General features: G+C 40.4%; 1 protein-coding gene across 8 annotated transcripts in view; it reads right to left on the bottom strand.

Moving 5' to 3' along the window:
- Positions 1 to 18,043, bottom strand: part of SEC22C (SEC22 homolog C, vesicle trafficking protein) — a 29,730-nt gene that overhangs the window by 11,166 nt on the left and 521 nt on the right. For 4 of the 8 annotated variants that reach the window (XM_032861082.1, XM_032861088.1, XM_032861081.1 and 1 more), the window contains exons 2-4: positions 5,427 to 5,635; positions 2,857 to 3,020; positions 798 to 977 (exon numbers count right to left, since the gene is read on the bottom strand). In XM_032861082.1, the coding sequence (XP_032716973.1) occupies positions 798 to 977; positions 2,857 to 3,020; positions 5,427 to 5,608 (526 nt within the window). In that variant the 5' untranslated portion in view covers positions 5,609 to 5,635. Of the gene's footprint in view, positions 1 to 797; positions 978 to 2,856; positions 3,021 to 5,426; positions 5,636 to 6,020; positions 6,119 to 11,319; positions 11,338 to 12,087; positions 12,092 to 15,896; positions 15,914 to 18,043 lie in introns of those variants that run through there. The other 4 variants (XM_032861083.1, XM_032861085.1, XM_032861084.1 and 1 more) reach the window with 4 other exon arrangements.

The following is an 18,043-nucleotide window of genomic DNA, read 5'->3' as shown; positions in this document are numbered from 1 at the left end:
TAATGCCAGATCACGTCACGGAATGCCAGGGCACTCAGCTGGGTAAACCACAGGGACAGATGGACGTCCCCAGGGCTCACGGGGAACCAGACAGTGAGAATGTTAGAAGCTGCAGCTCTGGCCCTGCCTGCTATCATCCCCATGCCCTTCCCTCCCTCTGTTAAAGGGGACAAGGGTTTCTCAGTGGAGATTTGCAATGTTGCACTAAGTGATAAGATAAGGATTCCCTGGGGCACCTGGGTGGCTCAGTGGGTTAAGCCTCTGCCTTCAGCTCAGGTCACAATCCCAGAGTCCTGGGATCGAGCCCTGCATTTGGCTCTCTGCTCAGCAGGGAGCCTGCTTCTCTCTCTCTGCCTCCCTCTCTGCCTACTTGTGATCTCTGTCAAATAAATAAATAAAATCTTAAAAAAAAAAAAAAAGATAAGGATTCCCTGTAAAAGGGAAAAATAGAAAAGAGAAAGAGAAAGAGCATGTATAAATCTACAGTTTAGTAAGTGACTTCCTTCATGTTGAAACTTGTAGACTTCACCCCAGTTAAGGAAACAATCTGCCAAGTCACTCTTCTGAACGTCATCACGAGTTGCCCACTCCCACAATCAATTCGCTATCGTAAGAGTCAAGTGTTTTCTAACAGTCACCTGCAAACAGGATCAGTCCATATATTTCCCCACATATTTCATCACCCACCCCCCAAAAAGCCTCCGATTTAAAGAAAAAAAAAAAAAAGGTCAGTGGCCATTTGAAACACCTAACGTCATGCCATCTTCATCAACACCAGAGCACAGCTAACCACTTACCAGGCTCCAAGTGTATCTGTGTGTGACCGTTCATTATTCCATTTGCCACATCGGTGTCCTCCAGAGTGAGGACCACTGGAGGCTGGAACTCCAGCTCCTCCTGAATTTTTTCCAAGCTGCTCTCCATCTGAACACAACTTACGTGGTTAAAATGCCACTTCACTTTCTGAATGATACTGTCTGCAAAAAGAGAGCAACCCAAGTTAAGCAGCTGCACAGGAATGGATCTCATAGAACAATACGTACAAAATGAAATTCACATTTCTAAGCAAGCTACTAAGTCAGCCAGTGTGTTGAGACATACCTAACAGTCAAACAACTACTACGTGTCATTACCGGTCTCATCAATCTCTTCAGTGCATAATACTTAAAATACGCATGTCTACAGAGAAGGCAATGATGCTCTCCAGCATCTCAGCGATGAGGGAATCAAAGCATAGGGGCTTGAGTCTTAGCTCAGCCACTTCTGATAGCACAGTCCAGGGCAATTCACTGAAACGTTTCAAAGCTTAACAAGGGAAGACAGTTATTCTTGAACTAATTACCCCAAAAAAAGGCATGTGAGAAAAAAATTACAAATAAATGTGATTCTATAAACTAAGATTCTATATTTGAAAGGTATTGGTTTTAATTATTGTATTTACCTTAGTATTAATCCATTACCAAGTTTTAGTAAGTATCTGAAGTAGTTTCAAACAGATTGGCAAAGCAAACTGATGCATAAGGCATACACAGAATAGCTACTATGATATTCTCCTTCCACTCAGCAGGGGGCAGGCATGATGCTGGGGAAGGGTCTGCTGTCAGAGTGCACACAGCGCTTTAGCAGGAAGGCACATGCAGCGCCGAGGCGGGGAGAAGAACAGAGTCCACAGCTATTAAGGGACTGACAGCCAAGGGACTCCACAGCTGTGGTCTGTCCGGGGCTAGCTGCCCTCTTTGCAGGAAGAAGCGGGGCTGAGAGCAGCAGTGAACAAGGTCTCACAGGGAGACTTGGGGAGAACCTTCTTTCTGTGTCACAGGTCTGCCAGGCAAGAGGCCTGTATCCCAGGGACTTCCCCAGCACCTCTTAGGTGACAAAGAAATGCCAGCCGGTGGGCCACATGAGGGGGTCTGAGGGCTCTGGCAATAGTTCCAGAAAGCGACACTTCTCTGCACCCACCAGCTGCTGCCAGTCCCTTATTCGAGAGCATCACGGAGACAGCAGCTGTCTACACAGAGGCCACAGAAGGCCCCCCAACTCCCACCTCAACTCCTGTTCTCCCGAGAACTCAGGATGACTTGACTCACCTGAGAAAAACAGAGCATACGCTGTTAATTATCAAGCCTCTACAAGGCCTCTGTGGCAACGCCTAGGAAAAAACTACCTCTTTCAGAGCAGTATTTCTGACCTCTGAGCAAAGGCCTAGTTTTTCTTATTTCCAAATGGATGCAGACCGATACTCTGATAAAAGGCAATAAAAAGACTGCAGGAATGTCAAATTACTGTATGAATTTCTAAACATTTGTTATTCTCACTTTCTGTACCAACCTCATGATAAGGGAACCACCCTTTGAGTAGTAACTCTAGAGCAGGGAGAGGTTGTCAAGTCTTCTTAAAGGGCTACATAGTCAATATTCTCGGCTTCTAGGGCTTGTATGGTCTCTGTCACAACTATTCAATTCTGCTGGTGAGGGACAAAGCAGCCACAGGCGACCCATAAAATAATGAGCGTAGCTGACTTCCACTTTATTAAAAAAAGACAAACCAGGCACCTGGCCCTCGGACCACAGTTTGCTGACCCCTGCTTAGAGGACTAATGGGGAAAAACCGAGATGGGTTTCACCATTCCCCAACCCTGCCTCAGGCTCTGAGGAAATGGGAAGCCAGCACTAAGCCCTGAAGCTTTCCGGGCCGCGTCAATCACGGTGAAATCTCAGGGGACCAGGCTGACCTCCAGTGACATGCTACAGCACCTCCAGAGGTTTTCCTTGATGGCCATAAGCCAAATCTAAACCATCAGTTCAACACACACAATGCCGTAAGAGAGAGCAATATATAAGAGAGAGGGTTACAAACCGAACTCAAGAAAGGCGTATGGCCTGGAGGCCAGGCCAATACAGGTGGTATCGTAGGAAGCTGTGAATTCCCACCACACGGTCTCCAGGAAGCAGAAGGCCATGGCTGCTGGACACTGGCGGGAGCAGATAGCCATGCAAGCCACATCCCGCAAAGAAGAGAAACTGAAACAAAGGGGCAACACCTGCATTAGTGGAGGGCCGACCCCTGTATTCCTGGCCCATACTCAGACAGCCATGCCCACGCCCGGCACCTGCCTGGCCTTGAGCAGCCCTGTAGCTGTTTGCTGTGTGTCTACTGTCTCTTCGGCTGGGCCTACCTGGCACTTTGCCTTTCTCATCCTTCCTCTAAACTAGGGAGCAGCTATTTGCCACTGACACTGTGTGGTCGCTCTTTTTGATTCCTGCACGAGGGATGCATGTTCCACAAGGGAGAGGTAGCCTCAGGCTTCTCTATGCCTATAGAGCAAAATCATCTTCTTCTTTAATCGACACTGATAGCTTTCTAATGTTTAATCATCCTGGCATACTGAAATGAAGGCTTCTTGGGGGCAATTCATATATATTCACATACACACAACTGCTAGATTTAGTTTGCTAATGTTTTATTTAGGACTTTTGTGTCTATGTAATTTCCTTTCTTGCACTGTCTCTGTCTGGTTGTGGTATTGGGGTTATTCTGGTCTCATAAAACTGATGCAGGCTTTTCTCCTTCTTCCACTACTTTTCAGACTATCATGCTACCGTTTTAGGTTCTGGGGACTCAAGTTCTCTCTGTGGTGTCTACTGACTCCCACTCTTTGAAAAATAGCTCTTTTGGTGTTCTGTAATTTTTGGTGAGAGGGACCAGTGTGGAGCTTCTTTTTTTTTTTTTTTTCTGTAAGAATCTCTCAGGGACTGATTTGAGGCACCACCTTCTGGAGAAGCTTTTCATTTGCTCTGATCAGCTACTCCAGGAGTGTCATCAGTCTGGAACCAATACCAATCACTGAACCTTGGTTTAGACTTAAACTCCAGTCCCACATGAGGCACAGAAGCAGGGTTCCAATGTCTTAGATGAGATTTTGTTTTTCCTTCCCATACAAAGCCAAGTAAAGATGAGCAACTCCTGTACTGGTGGGCGGCTATTTCCCACATGGCACGGTTCCACCGGGGCTGTCGCCTGACCAGAAGGCCTTCCTCATGCCCGGGTCTTGTTCCTATGCCTCACCCAGTGGACGCCCACAGGCCTCTCCCTTTATTTGTTCGTGCTGAAACTCAGGGCCTGAGTTGATCCTGACTGTTCCCCAGGAGCCTCAGTGTCAGCTCACACCCTTAGCACCTTGATATCCTGTTCCTCGTCACTTCTGGGATCTTGGGAATTCTTTCTTACGAGCTCAGCTACACATTGAGAACAATTTCTCAGATACATTTACCCACATTTCAGGATGTTTCTGGCAAAGAGTTTTTAGGTTATACTGTTCTATAATCTTTTCTACATAAAAACTTTGTCAATTAAAAAAAAAAAAAGGATAACCTCCTCCTTATACAAGGAACTTTCCAGAGGGCTTAAGTCTGTCTAGGGTGGGTATTTTCTATTTGAAAGAGAATCCCTATTTGTGGGCTGACTGTGTCTCCCAAAAAAGATATGCTGAAGTCCTAACTCCCAGTGCCTGTGACTATGACCTTATTTGGAAACAGTCTTTGCAGATGCAAAGGGTTACAACGGATTGGGGTAGCTTCCATCCAATGACTGGTGTGAAATTTCGTTACAGAGACAGAGGGAAGAAGGCCATGTAACCAAGAAGGCAGAGACTGGAGTAACTCTTCCACAGGACATGGAATGACAAGGACTGCCAGCAACCACTAGAAGGTGGTAGAGAGGCATGCGAAGGTCTTCCTTAGAGCTCCAAGAGCCCATGCCCCTACGGACACCTTCACTTTGGACTTCTGGCCTCCAGAACTGTGAGACAATAAATTCCTGATGTTGTAATTTATTAATAGTAACTGTGGGAAAATATTTCAACTCTTTAACTATAAAATAAGCTATAATACTGCTTACCCGTATGGAAAAAAAAAAGCCTGTTTCATCTGTGAAAAATAATGGTGAATATTTAATCCAAAATACAAATGAGCAGAACATTTTACATTCCAGTTTTCACAAAAGACTGCTGAAACACCCAGAAAGTCCTTTGAAGTCACAGACCTTTTTTTCTTTTCTTATCAGAGAAAAGTTTTCCTATTTGCAGACCAGCACCAAGTTCCCATAGGATGTTAGATAATCAAAGCATAATGAGGAAGGGACACAGAGGAAGGTGGTTTCAGGTACAGCTCAGTTTTTGCTCCTGAGCCCCCAAAGTCCACACACTAACAGAAGGGCAAGAGTAGGAGCAGCAGGCTCCGTGGGGGGCGAGGGGTGTGGCAATCACACTCCCTTAATTCTCTGGCTGTAAATCCACACCACCTCAGACCACTGTCCGACAGCAGACCCACTGGTGACACAGCATGTGATCACCTAATGTTATCCCCACACATGCTTCACAGTAAACCGAAGTATGCAGATGTTCTGAAAAAGTGAGCATGCTTGCTTACTGTATATTGAAGTCACATCCTTCCACAGAACCTCGACCTGGGTACTGGGCCAGTCGCAAGGCTAAAGTCTTGAGCCGTCTCCGGCATTCCAGAAAATCTTGGGTGTGGTAAAAGTCAGTGGAGGCGGAGAGAGGCAGTCCATCCCTCACCCTCACCACACAGGCAAAAAGGATCATAGACATGGTCTGCAGGGGAAGTCATGAGGACACCTGAGGAAAGCAAGGTCATCTTGTTACTGAAGGCAGATGATAGTGACAGAAACATCCCTGTGTCTGAAACGTCATTCTGGTGGTTTCACCCTCACCCCCACTGGAATTACAGATGTTGCCTGTATTACTACTTTCCTGGCCTCTACTGCTATGTTGCTCCCTATCTTCCTCCTTCGTTTTCCTTCCTGTCTCTCCCTCACCTGTAACCCTGCTTTTCCTTCTAATGAATCTCTCCCCTTCCAGAATGAAACCAACTAGGATGAGGGAGAAAGGAATAGAGAAGCAAGGAAGCTGAACCAGAAAGGCTCAGGAGCAACAGCAATGACAGGTGGGTAGCTGGGACACAGGTAGCAAGATGGCCCCAAAGGGACTGGAGGCACCTGACCTGGAAGCAGTAGGGGTGGGGTCCAGTGCCCTGTGCATTTCAGGTCACCTGGGGAGGCAGGTGTTGAACAGTTTAGTTGTCTTATCCTCACCTGCAGTAGAGGGATTCTGATCATCAATCTGAGTTGGTGGTGGGGAGAACAGAAGGCAAAAATGGAACTAAAAGACAGAGTATGTCCTCCTGTATTTCTGCAAACATCTGATACCAAGCCAGTCTTCAAAATGATGACTGAGTCCCTACAGATGGCTAAAGGAAGTAATTTAGCAAATTATATTACAGTGAGATCCTAAATATTTGGTCACGCTATGTGGGCACTAGTAAGAGACAAAAGGAAATAGATTCTGAGCCCTCATGGTGCTCTTGGCAAATCAGAACAAGGTGCTTCTCAGGGTAGAAACAGCCTACACCAGTTCTGCTAGCAGAGCCTGGCTAGGTTTTAGCCCCAGCCGTTAACTCTGCAGGTGCTGGCACGGGGCATAACCTACACATGCAAGCTATGGTAGCCCCACCACCAGAGATCAGGGAGGCGGCCACTGCAGCTTTAATGGCTCTTTCCATGTACCTACACATCCTGTTTCCCAGACTGGGTTTGTGAGGTCCTCTACCTGATGGGCTGTTAATAGGTACAGATGCTGGTAGACTTTCCTTTCCAAGAACTCCAAAGATGTAACCTCATTTGACCTCTCATTTCCTAAAGCAGGAAGAAAGGGGTACCCCTCTGATGCACACTCTTCTCTTCACCTCTGTGGCTCGATGTATTCTCTGCCTGTGTCTGCTACTCCTCTGATCTCCCCATATCCAAATCCAGGTCAAGGACTGTCTCCAATCCACCCTTTCCGTGAAACCTTTCCCAGTCTTGTCCAGCCAGAAGTATATCTACTTACCTCTTGGTTCTCTATTTTACTAATTTGCATTTCCATTACCTAAGTGTAAGTTTTAAGAATAAAGACCATATCTAGAATGGATAAACGAATAATTATTCCCATTTTACCCATGAAGAGACTGCAGTGCTATATAAACAAGAGAAGGCAAAAAGAAAACTTAGTCTATAAGCCAACAGATCCTACCAAGTCCATTGTCCCATCTCCCCACATATTCCATTGAGGAATAAAAATGTGAAAAGCCCCAGGAAAAATGCCTCCACACACAAAAGTGCTAAGTTCCCAGCACAGCTAGCAGGGCCTGGCCAAAGGCCAGAAGACCCTGTGGGCTGTACCACAGCTGTTTGGCCAATACTAAGACCTCAAGCACCGAAGAGGTCACCAGGGCTTGGATGTACGGAGGCTAATCTCATTACCTTCTTATACTTTCATGAATGTTTGAAATATTTAATTCAGAAATAAATTTTTAAAGATTTATGGGCACAAATCCCTGATAGAGACAGGGGAAGACTAAAAGATCAATGTGAGACTAGGACTTAGTGGCGAAACAAGAACCAAAACTTGCTTGTTACCTTGACAACAGTGTTATTTTGGTGAATGCAAGGTACAGCCATTCTGCAATGCATGTAGACAAGTGTTTAAGAATCCCTGTAATGAAGATGTTTCTGAGCACACTACTTGATAAGAAAGAACAACAACTTCAACAAGAATGCTAGGCCAAGATTTAAAGACGCTGAGTACTCCTCCCACCCTCCCCACTTCCCCACCACCAACCTAAAAAAGGAGAGAGAGAAAGAGAAAGAGAGAGAGAGAGAGAGAATATGAATCCATGAAATACCAAGAGAGTCAGAGACAGGACAGAAACACCCCAAGGCAAAATAAGACAGGTACCTTCCAGGAGGCTGAGTAAATTCTGAGCTCTTTAAGGGAAAACAGTATGCAGTATTCCAACTGTCAACCCCCAATATCCTCTCTAGTGCTATTTTTATAGAACGTCTACTATGTGCCAGGTATTGGTTTAAACCAGTAAAAAGGAAAACAATGAACTTTCCAAGTGATAGTAATCGAAGAACCAGTTCTACCACTCTCTAAAGGACCCAAACATCCCCTCCAGGCTCTCTACTTCACCCTCTTGATCCTTTTGGTGATAAAACCTGCCTCTCCTCAAACAATAGCATTCAAGATAGATAAAACCATTGGTCAGTTCTATCAAGTTAGTAGTACTGTAAACTAATGAAACCCACATCCATTTATTTTAAAATTTTTATGATGCTTACATGAAGGGGACACTGACATTAAGGGTCACCTGTGTTTGTGTACATGTATGAGTGTGTAAGTATATAGGACGGCAGTCGCCTGAGGCGTGGAGGGATTTTACACACGGCCTAAGAAGAGAGACAACACGGTCTAATAACAGAGGCAACAGCATTTTATTCCTCTGTGACATGTACTTTGTATTCCAAAAGATGAAAAAAACCTTAATACAAACAGGGAAAGGCTCATCTTTGTGTCTTCGGAGGGCCTGGTAAGAGCTTTGTATACTGTAGGGATCTGGTGTTTGCAAATTCAGGTTATGAGCTATGATGAGATGGTCTATACTTGAATAAGAGATCTGATCACTGCTCAAAAAGAATGAACTGAGGACTTCTGCTTCTGAAAAGGTGGAGTTTAAGTACTTTTTCCTACTCCCACTAATAGTACTAAAAACCATGGACATTATATATGAGATAAACATAAACATCTGAAAGGTGGAGAGAAGGTGGCAGACTGGTGAGGGACTTTGGGAACTGGGAAATGACAGAGTTGTGTGAGCTTGCTCAGTTTTCTTTTTGCCTCATATATCCCGGTCTTGGTGCTGGAGAAGCTGGCAACTCAAAAATGCCAATGAATGTAGACAAAAAAAGAAGGAGGAGGAGAAAAAAAAGACCCAAGAATATAAAAAAAAAAAAAAAAAAAAAAAAAAAAGCCTTCTCTCTCTATCCAAAGAAGCAGGCAAGGTGCATGCAGCCCAGAAAAACTGAAAAGTTTTAGACAAAAACATTCCACTCCAGTCAAACACCAAAGAAAAACTGTAGCCATCATTTATCTCCAATAAAGGCTGAATTAAGAGCCCAGACTTCTACTCTTACCTGGCACTAATAAGGTGCCCCCCACAACTCTCCATGCTGCTGGCATGTCAGAGAAGACCAGGCAGGGAGCTACAGGCAGCAAGGAGCCAACCTCTCCCACTGTATCATTAAGGAGACAGAACTCCTATCTCTGCCCAGCAATAATGAGCAGCTCCTTTCCTCTAGGGAGCCAAAAAGAGGCCCAGTGGGGAAACCTGAACTTTTATTCCCACTTGGCAGTAATGAGATAGTGTTCCCACTTCCCTGCTAACATAAAGGCCAACTAAAACAGATCCAAGTAAGATCCAGAGTCTTGTAACATAACGTCCAAGATGTCTGGGTTTCAATCAAAATTCACTGGCCATACTAAGAACCAGGAAAATCTCAGCTTGAGTAAGAAGAGACCATCAGCTGATGCTAACACCAAGATGATAGACTTTAAAGTAACTATCATAAAAAAGCCTCAATGAGCAATTATAAATACACTTGAAACAAATGAAAAATTAAAAGTCGCAGCAAAGAAATAGAAGATATAAAGAATCAGATGGAAGTTTTAGAATTTAAAAAATTCTAGAAGTAAAGAAATTCAATAGATGAGCAATTATAAATACACTTGAAACAAATGAAAAATTAAAAGTTGCAGCAAAGAAATAGAAGATATAAAGAACCAGATGGAAGTTTTAGAATTTAAAAAATTCTAGAAGTAAAAAAATTCAATAGATGAGCTCAACAGCAAAATGGAGGGGACAGAAGAATGATTCAAATCAGTAGACATGAACACAGAACAAAAAAAATACTTAATTTGAACAATCTGAGAGAAATTAGATTGAAAAATATTATATGGAGCCTCAGGGACTGTAGGCCTATAACAAATTATCTAATACACATGTCACTGGAGCACAAGAGAAAGAGAGAAGGACTGAAAAAGTATTCAAAGAGATCAGAAAATTTCCTAAATTTGACAAAAGATATAAGCCAACATATTCAAAAAGCAGAATAAATCCCAGAAAGGATAAACCCAAAGAAATCCATGCCAACAAATACAACAGTCACTCTTGATAAAACTAGAGACAGAAAAAATGTTGAAGGCAGCAAGAAATAATATCGGGAAGGGGAGGTTGGGGGCCAATTCAAATGACAGCAAATTTCTCATAGAAACCATGGAGGTCCAAAGAAAACATATTTTTCAAGTGCTAAAAGAACTGCCAACCTAGAATCCTGTATTTTCAGCAAAAATATCCTTCAAGAATGAAAGGAAAACTAAACCATATTTAGATGAAGAACACTGAAAGAATCTGTTACCAACACACCTGCTCTAAGAGAATGACTAAAAGTTCTCTAAACAGAAAGGAAATAATAAAAGAAAGAATCTTAGGAAAAAAGAAAACACCATAGAGAGAATAAAAACATGGGAAAATACAAGATACTATCCTTCTTATAAGTTTTGTATATTATGTTTGATGATTAAAGCAATAACTATAACATTTCTGGTGCTCTCAATGTATTTAGAGGAAATATTTAAGAGGAAATATTTAGGGGGTACAGAGATACAAAGGGAGGTAAAGTTTCTATGCTTCACTTGAAATGGTAAAATGCTAACTTCAGAAGACTATGATGAGTCATAAATATGCACAAACGTAGACATATGTATATGCATGTATAAGTATGTATATGTATATAAGCATGCATATACATATAATTACATACATATGTACACTGTAGCTGTATACTGGAGCAGCCACTGAAAAAGCTATAAAAAGAGATACCCTCAAAAACACCATATATAAATACAAATGGAATTCTAAAAGACATTTGAATTATTCACAGGGATGCAGGATCACAGGATCAAAAAACAATAAACAGAAAACAAAAAATAAAAGAGCATACTTAAGTTCTAATATATCAATGATTACATCAAATCTAAATGGTCTAAATATACATTAAAGACAGAGATTGACAGAGTTGATAAGACATCACCCAATTATTTACTTTCTCTAAGAAATTCACTTCAAATATAACAATACAGGTAGATTGAAAGTAAATAAATAGATAAAAATATACCATGCAAACATTAATCAAAAGAAAGAGTGGGACCGGGGCGCCTGGGTGGCTCAGTGGGTTAAAGCCACTGCCTTCGGCTCAGGTCATGATCCCAGGGTTCTGGGATCGAGCCCCGCATTGGGCTCTCTGCTCAGCAGGGAGCCTGCTTCCTCCTCTCTCTCTGCCTGCCTCTCTGCCTACTTGTGATCTCTGTCTGTCAAATAAATAAATAAAATATTTAAAAAAAAGAAAAAAGAAAGAGTGGGACACCTGGGTGGCTCAGTCAGTTAAGCATCCAACTCTTAATTTCAGCTCAGGTCATGATCTCAGGGTTTTGGGATCCAGGCCTGCATTGGATTCTGTGCTCAGCAGGGAGTCTGCTTGAGGATTCTCTCCCTCTCCCTCTGCCCCTGCCCATGTTCTCCCTCTTTCTCACACACTCTCAAAAAAAAAAAAAAAAGAATGAGTTACATTAAAATCAGATAAAGTACACTTCAAAGAAAATTCCAAAAATGGAGAACATTACATAATAATAAAAAAATAAATCTACCAAGAAGACATAAAACTAAACATATGCACCAAACAAAATAGGTGAAGCAAAACTGATAAAGTTAAAGGAGAAATAGACGAATCCACAACTACAGTTGAAAACGTCAACATTGCTCTCTCAACAATCGATAGAAAACCAGCAAAGATACAGAAGATCTCAACAACACTATCAACCAAAGTATGTAATCAACACTTAAAGAACACTGCATCCAACAAGAGAGTTCCTTTCAAGGACCCACAGAACATACAGCAAGACAGATGTGGGCCATAAAACAAACCTCAACAAATGTTTTAAAATGCATACAGAGTGTGATCTGGGACCACAATATAATCAATCTAAAAAGTAGTAACAGAGAGGTACTAAAAACCTCCAAACACTTAAAAATTACACAACACATTTTTAAATAACCCATGAGTCAAAAAGGAAGTCTCAAAGGAAACTTAAAAATACACTGAATAAAAAGGAAAAATTATCAAAATTTGTGGGACACAGCTAAAGTAGTGTTAAGAGGGAAATTTATAGCACCAAATCCTAATATTAGAAAAAATAACAAGGGAATACTATAAACAACTCTACATCCATAAATCTGACAATGTAGATGAAATAGTCAGTTCCTCAAAAAGCACTATTCACCCAATATGAAATGGGTAATTTAAACAATCTTATAACCAAGTTTCCTATTAAGACATTTTCATTTGTAATTTTAGAACTTCTGCAATCTCCAAGCCAAGATGGTTTCACTGGAGGATTCTACTGAACGTGTAAAAAATGTTACGAAGAATTAACACCAATTCTGCACAATCTCTTTCAAAAAATAAAAGAGGAAACAATTCTAAATTCTTTTTATGAAGATAATATGACCCTGATGTTAAACCCAGAAAACTATAGGCTAATAATCGTGTGAAATATGTGAAATATGTGAAAATCCTTAACAAAATATTACCAACCAGAATTCAGCAATATAATAAAATGAATTAGACACCATAACCAAGTGAGATTTATTACAAGGATGCAAGGCTGGCTAAACATAGTAAAATCAGTCACTATAATCCATTATATTAGCAGGCTAAAAAAAATCACACAATGATATCAATTAATATAGAAAGGACATCTAACGAAATTCAACACTTCCTCATGATAAAATCTTCAGCAAAATACAAAGAGAGGTGAACTTCCTCAACGAGGTGAAGAACATCTACAAAAAGCCTACAGCTAACATCATACTTAATGGTTAAAGACTGAATGCTTTCTCTCTAAAATCAGATATCAAACAATGATGTCTGTACTCACAGTTACTATTAAACATATTACCAGAAGTTCTACCCAGTGCAGTAAGGCAAGAAACAGAAATAAAAGGCATACAGATACAAAAGGAAGAAACAAAACTACTCTTATTTGCCAATGACATAACAATCTATACATGAAAAATCCTAAGGAGCCTATCAAAACACCTCCTAGAACTAATGAATTCAAAAAGGTTGCAAGATGTAAGATCAACATACAAAAATCAACTGTAGGGCACCTGGATGGCTCAGTGGGTTAAGGCCTCGGCCTCTGGCTCTGGTCATGATCTCAGGGTCCTGAGATGGGGTCCCGAATTGGGCTCTCTGCTCGGCGGGGAGCCTGCTTCCTCCTCTCTCTCTCTCTCTCTGCCTGCCTCTCTGCCTACTTGTGATCTTTCTCTGTGTGTCAAATAAATAAATAAATAAATAAATAAATAAATAAATATTTTTTTTTAAATCAACTGTATTTCTATAAACTAGCAAGAACACATAGAAAACAAAATTAAAAACAATTATGCCAAATTACAATTATGCCAAAAAAATCTCAATGAAGCTATAATTTTTAAAATAAAATACTTAGGTATAAATTTAACTCAACATCTATAAGGCTTCTATGCTGAAAACTACAAAACACTGCTGAAAGAAATCAAAGAAGTCTTAAATAAATGAGGAAATATACCATGATCATGGATCGGATGACCCAACGTAGTAAAGATGTTAATTCTCACACAAATTGATACACTGGTTAAATGCACTTCCTATAAAAACAACAGAATGGTAGTTTGTAGAGATAGATAAACCTATTCTAAAATTTATGTGGGAAGGCAAAGAAACTAAAGTAGCTAAAACAATTTTGAAAAAGAATAAAGTGGAAGGAACCATGCTATCCTACTTCAAGACTTATTATATAGCTACACTAGTCAAGATTGAGTGCTACTGGCAGAGGAACAGAAACAAAGATCAATAGACAATACAGAAATAGACCTACAGAAGTACAGCCAAATGATTTTTGACAATGGTGCAAAAGCAATTCAGTGGAGTGAGGATAGTTTTTTCTATAGTTGGTGATGCAGCAACGGATATCTATAAGGAAAAAAATTCTTGACCTAAACCTCACACCTTACATAAAAATCAATTCAAAATGTGTCATAAATGTAAATCTTAAAAAATAAAACTATAAAAATGGAAGAAAATATAAGAGGCAATCTTCAGGACTTGGAGAAGAGTTCTTAGACATGATACCAAAAGCATAATCCACAAAAGAAAAAAAAGTAAATTGGATTTCATCAAAATTAAAAATATTCAATCTGCAAAACCTCCTGCGAAAAGGATGAAAAGGCAATCCAGAGACTGGTAGAAAATATTTTTTAAACCACATATCTGATATATAGATATCTATATAACTGGAATCTATAAAGAACTCTCAAAATTCAACAGTAAAAAAAAACAATCTAATTAGAAAATGGGGGAAGTACATGAACAGACATTTCACCAAAAAGAATACACAGGTGGCAAATAAGCACATGAAAAGATGTTCAGCATCACTAGCAATTAAGGGAAAAGTAACTTAAAATCACAATGAGATAATACTACATACCTATGAGAATAGCTAAAATTTTTTAAAGTGAAAATATCAAATGCTGGGAAGGCATGCACAGGAACTGAATCTCGCATATGTTACTATAAAACAGAACAGCCACTTGGGGAAAGTAGTTTGGCAGTGTCTTTTAAAACTAAACATGCAATTAACAAATGATCTATCAATCACACTCCTGGGCATTTATCTCAGAGAAATGAAAATTTATGTCCCCACAAACACCTGTGTACAATTGTTCTTAACAGCTTTATTTATAATAGTCAAGAACAGGAAACAATTAAATATCCTAAAAATAGTGAATGGTTAAAAAAACAACAACAATACATTCATATAATGGAATACTACTCAGCAGTAAAAAGAAAGGAACTATTGAAACTCAAAACAACTTGGATGGATCTCAAAAGCACGGTGTTGAACAACAACAACAACAAAACCCTATCTCAAAAGGTCACGTATCATAGGAATCCCTTTATGTAACATTCTCAAAATGACAAAATTACAGAGATGGAGAAATGATTAGTGGTTGCCAAGGGTTAGGGTTGGTGGGGAGGAGGGGAATGAGTGCGACTAGAAAGGAGAACAAGAGGAAGATCTTTGTGGTGAAGCAACAATTCTGTATCTTGACTGTGATGGCGGTTATAGGAAACTACACATGTGGTAAAGTGGCATGGAACTATATACACTTTATATCAATGTTAATTTCCTAGATTTGATATTGTACTATCCTTATTATGTAAGATGTAACCAATGGGGGAAACTAGGTAAAAGGTATATGGGGCCTCCCTATACTATCTTGGCAACTTCTTATAATTCCTTTTAAATAAAATTTGAAGAAAAAAGTATTAACTTAAAGTCTTTATACCACTTACTTAAATGAGGCTTTTTATGTTTAAGTCTCATTTTCAAATAGCTCTATAAGTAGGCAATAATCTTTTCTGCTACTTAACTATAGTTTCAATGATTTATGTGCAAATGTTGAAAAACATGTTTATGGGGTGTCTGGGTGGCTTAGTTGTTAGGCATCTGCCTTTGGCTCAGGTCATGATCCTGGGGTCCTAGGATCATGCCCAGCATCAGGCTCCCCGCTTGGCGGGAAGCCTGCTTCTCCCTCTCCCACTCCCCCTGTTTGTGTTCCATCTCTCGCTGCGTCTCTGTCAAATAAATAAATAAAATCTTAAAAAAAAAACCAAAACGAAAAGCATGTTTTATAGCAAGCAGCTCCATAACTACATGACATTTCCAAACTGGAAGGTACTCTAATCTCAGAATTAATTAGAGTAAAAGCTATTTACCGATAACTTGTATTCAGTTTAAAAAACAACAAGTAGTGGTATAAATCTGGAAAATCATGCCACAATTATAGAAAAAAAATATTATCCATTATATAAAGACAAAAGTAACCTTGGAGTACTCACACAGACACTAGTTTGTCTTCCAGATCTTCCCAGCTCCTTCTACAGCTCCTTCCCAGCTCCTTCTACAGGTTATAACCTGACACCATGCCTGGCACACATGAGGAAGGTCTCAGTAAAAACTGCTAAACAAATGAATGAATGACCTAAAAGCTGCTTTATTTTTGCCCACTGGGAAAAGAAATGTGGGTTTGCAGATCTTGCCATATTCTGATCCATATTTTGAGCACTGTTCCACAATAAATTTTTACAAAAATAAATAAATAAAATTTATATAAATAGATTTTTTTAAAGTAGAAACTGAATTAGTAAGCAAATATACAGCACCCAAGTTACTATTAGGCTTTATGAAAATTATATCGTAATCTGCATCCCCCTTTCCCTAAATCCTCTTCTCAGCATCTATTTATAAACTGCTCATGTCATAGATTATCCCTCTTCTACCAGCAAAGACTTTGTACCTAGCTGGAAGCCACCCTTGTTCCCACTGTTTTTTCTCCTCCCCACTTACACTTAGCCCTCTCCCAAATCCCTACCACATATACTCCTCCTCCTCCTCCCTCCAAAAGAGAGTGAAAGAAAAACATTAAATGACCAGGTCATGAAAAGGCCTTGCAAAAGATTAACATAAGCAAACAAAAAAAGTTTTATTCAGCACTCAAATATTCAAACAAGTCTTGACCATAAGGCATATTACCCACTCCTCGAATATACAATGCAGAAAACAATACTGAGTTATGTCATCCTTACTGAATTCATCTTCAGCCACAAGACTTGAGAAATGGTTACCCAATTAAGATCACTCAGGCTCCTTTGTACCATGTTGGTTGGGGACAGTGTGGAGGGCGGGAGGTTAAGGTCAATTCTTTGATAGGAGCTAAGAAGAGTAGGGGACTGAACTTGATAGCAGCTAATATTAAATGCGAGGCATTATGCTAGGAACTTTTAAACTGATAATGTTATTTAATGCTAATAACTATCTATGAGGTAGATAATCTAATAATCATAATCTACACTGCACAGGTGGGAAAACTGTAGTTTCAAAGGCATAAGTGATAGAGCCAGGATTCAAAACCAAACTTCCCTTACTCAAAATATTCAAAAGCCTGTGTAAACTTTTCACTTTATTCTGCCTCTCTAAATCCAGTCTTTGGGATTACACCTACTTTCTGCTAGAGCATTACTTAGTACTCAACTAATCAGAGACCTGTTAATAGAAGGAACGGAGGCCTAGGGTTACACTTGTTACAACTGTTCCTTACTCATTGTGTTTCTTTGAGTAAGTCAGTTTTCCTCTCTGACCATATCACCTTTTGGATGCAGCTGGTTTCTGAAGCTCCTTCTAAGAATAAAATTTTCTGACTCCAGATGTCTTCTGTGTTGTCAACACATACAGATCTTTAATAACCATCATCTAAAATGTATTTTCCAGAGCAAACTCCATTATATCAACTTAATTAGATTTACCAATATTAAACCACTTTCAATTATTTTACATTCTAATTTTATTAAAATTACCTTTATCAGGATGAATTCCTTTGCAAACCTTAATTAAAATTATGTTTATCCATTGGTCTGAACCTTATTTTTTTGTTCTGACCCTGTAACAAATTTCACCAATTACTTTTGGCCACTGGGAATATTCTTTTGTGGCTCTGATTTCTAAAAACCTTTTTTTCCCCAGAGTGCTTTTTATCCTTCTGGCTCCTGAGGTCTAGATGTAAGTCTATAAGAGAAACAGATGTACATCACCTCCTACACCTGATAGTTCGGAAAAGCTGGTTCAATACACCCAGTATTTGGTAACCCAAATCGTATAATTTCGGCATGCTAAGGAAACTTTGCTATTAAAATTAAACAGTACTCTGACAGGGGCTTCGTGGATAATCAAGGGAACGATCGCCCCCTCTCTCATTTGGACACACCCCTTCTCATCCCATTGGGAGCAGCGCTCGACGTGCATCTGTCAGCTTAGGGTTCCTGAAGGCGCGCGCCTCGGTTCTCCCCGAGTCCGGAGAGCAGCCGGGGGAAGAGAGCGGGCAGACGACTCCTGGAAGCCCCACGAAGCCGGGTGGGGCTAAGCCCGGCCTGAGGGCGGGGCGGGCCCGGGGCCGCCTCCATCTCCAGGCCCGCCCTGCGCCACACCCGACGC

Source organism: Lontra canadensis, unplaced genomic scaffold, assembly GCF_010015895.1.
Source record: "Lontra canadensis isolate GAN:19392208 unplaced genomic scaffold, GSC_riverotter_1.0 scaffold20, whole genome shotgun sequence".
NCBI classification, from domain to species: Eukaryota; Metazoa; Chordata; class Mammalia; order Carnivora; family Mustelidae; genus Lontra; species Lontra canadensis.
This window is presented reverse-complemented; position numbering and strand designations above follow the sequence as displayed.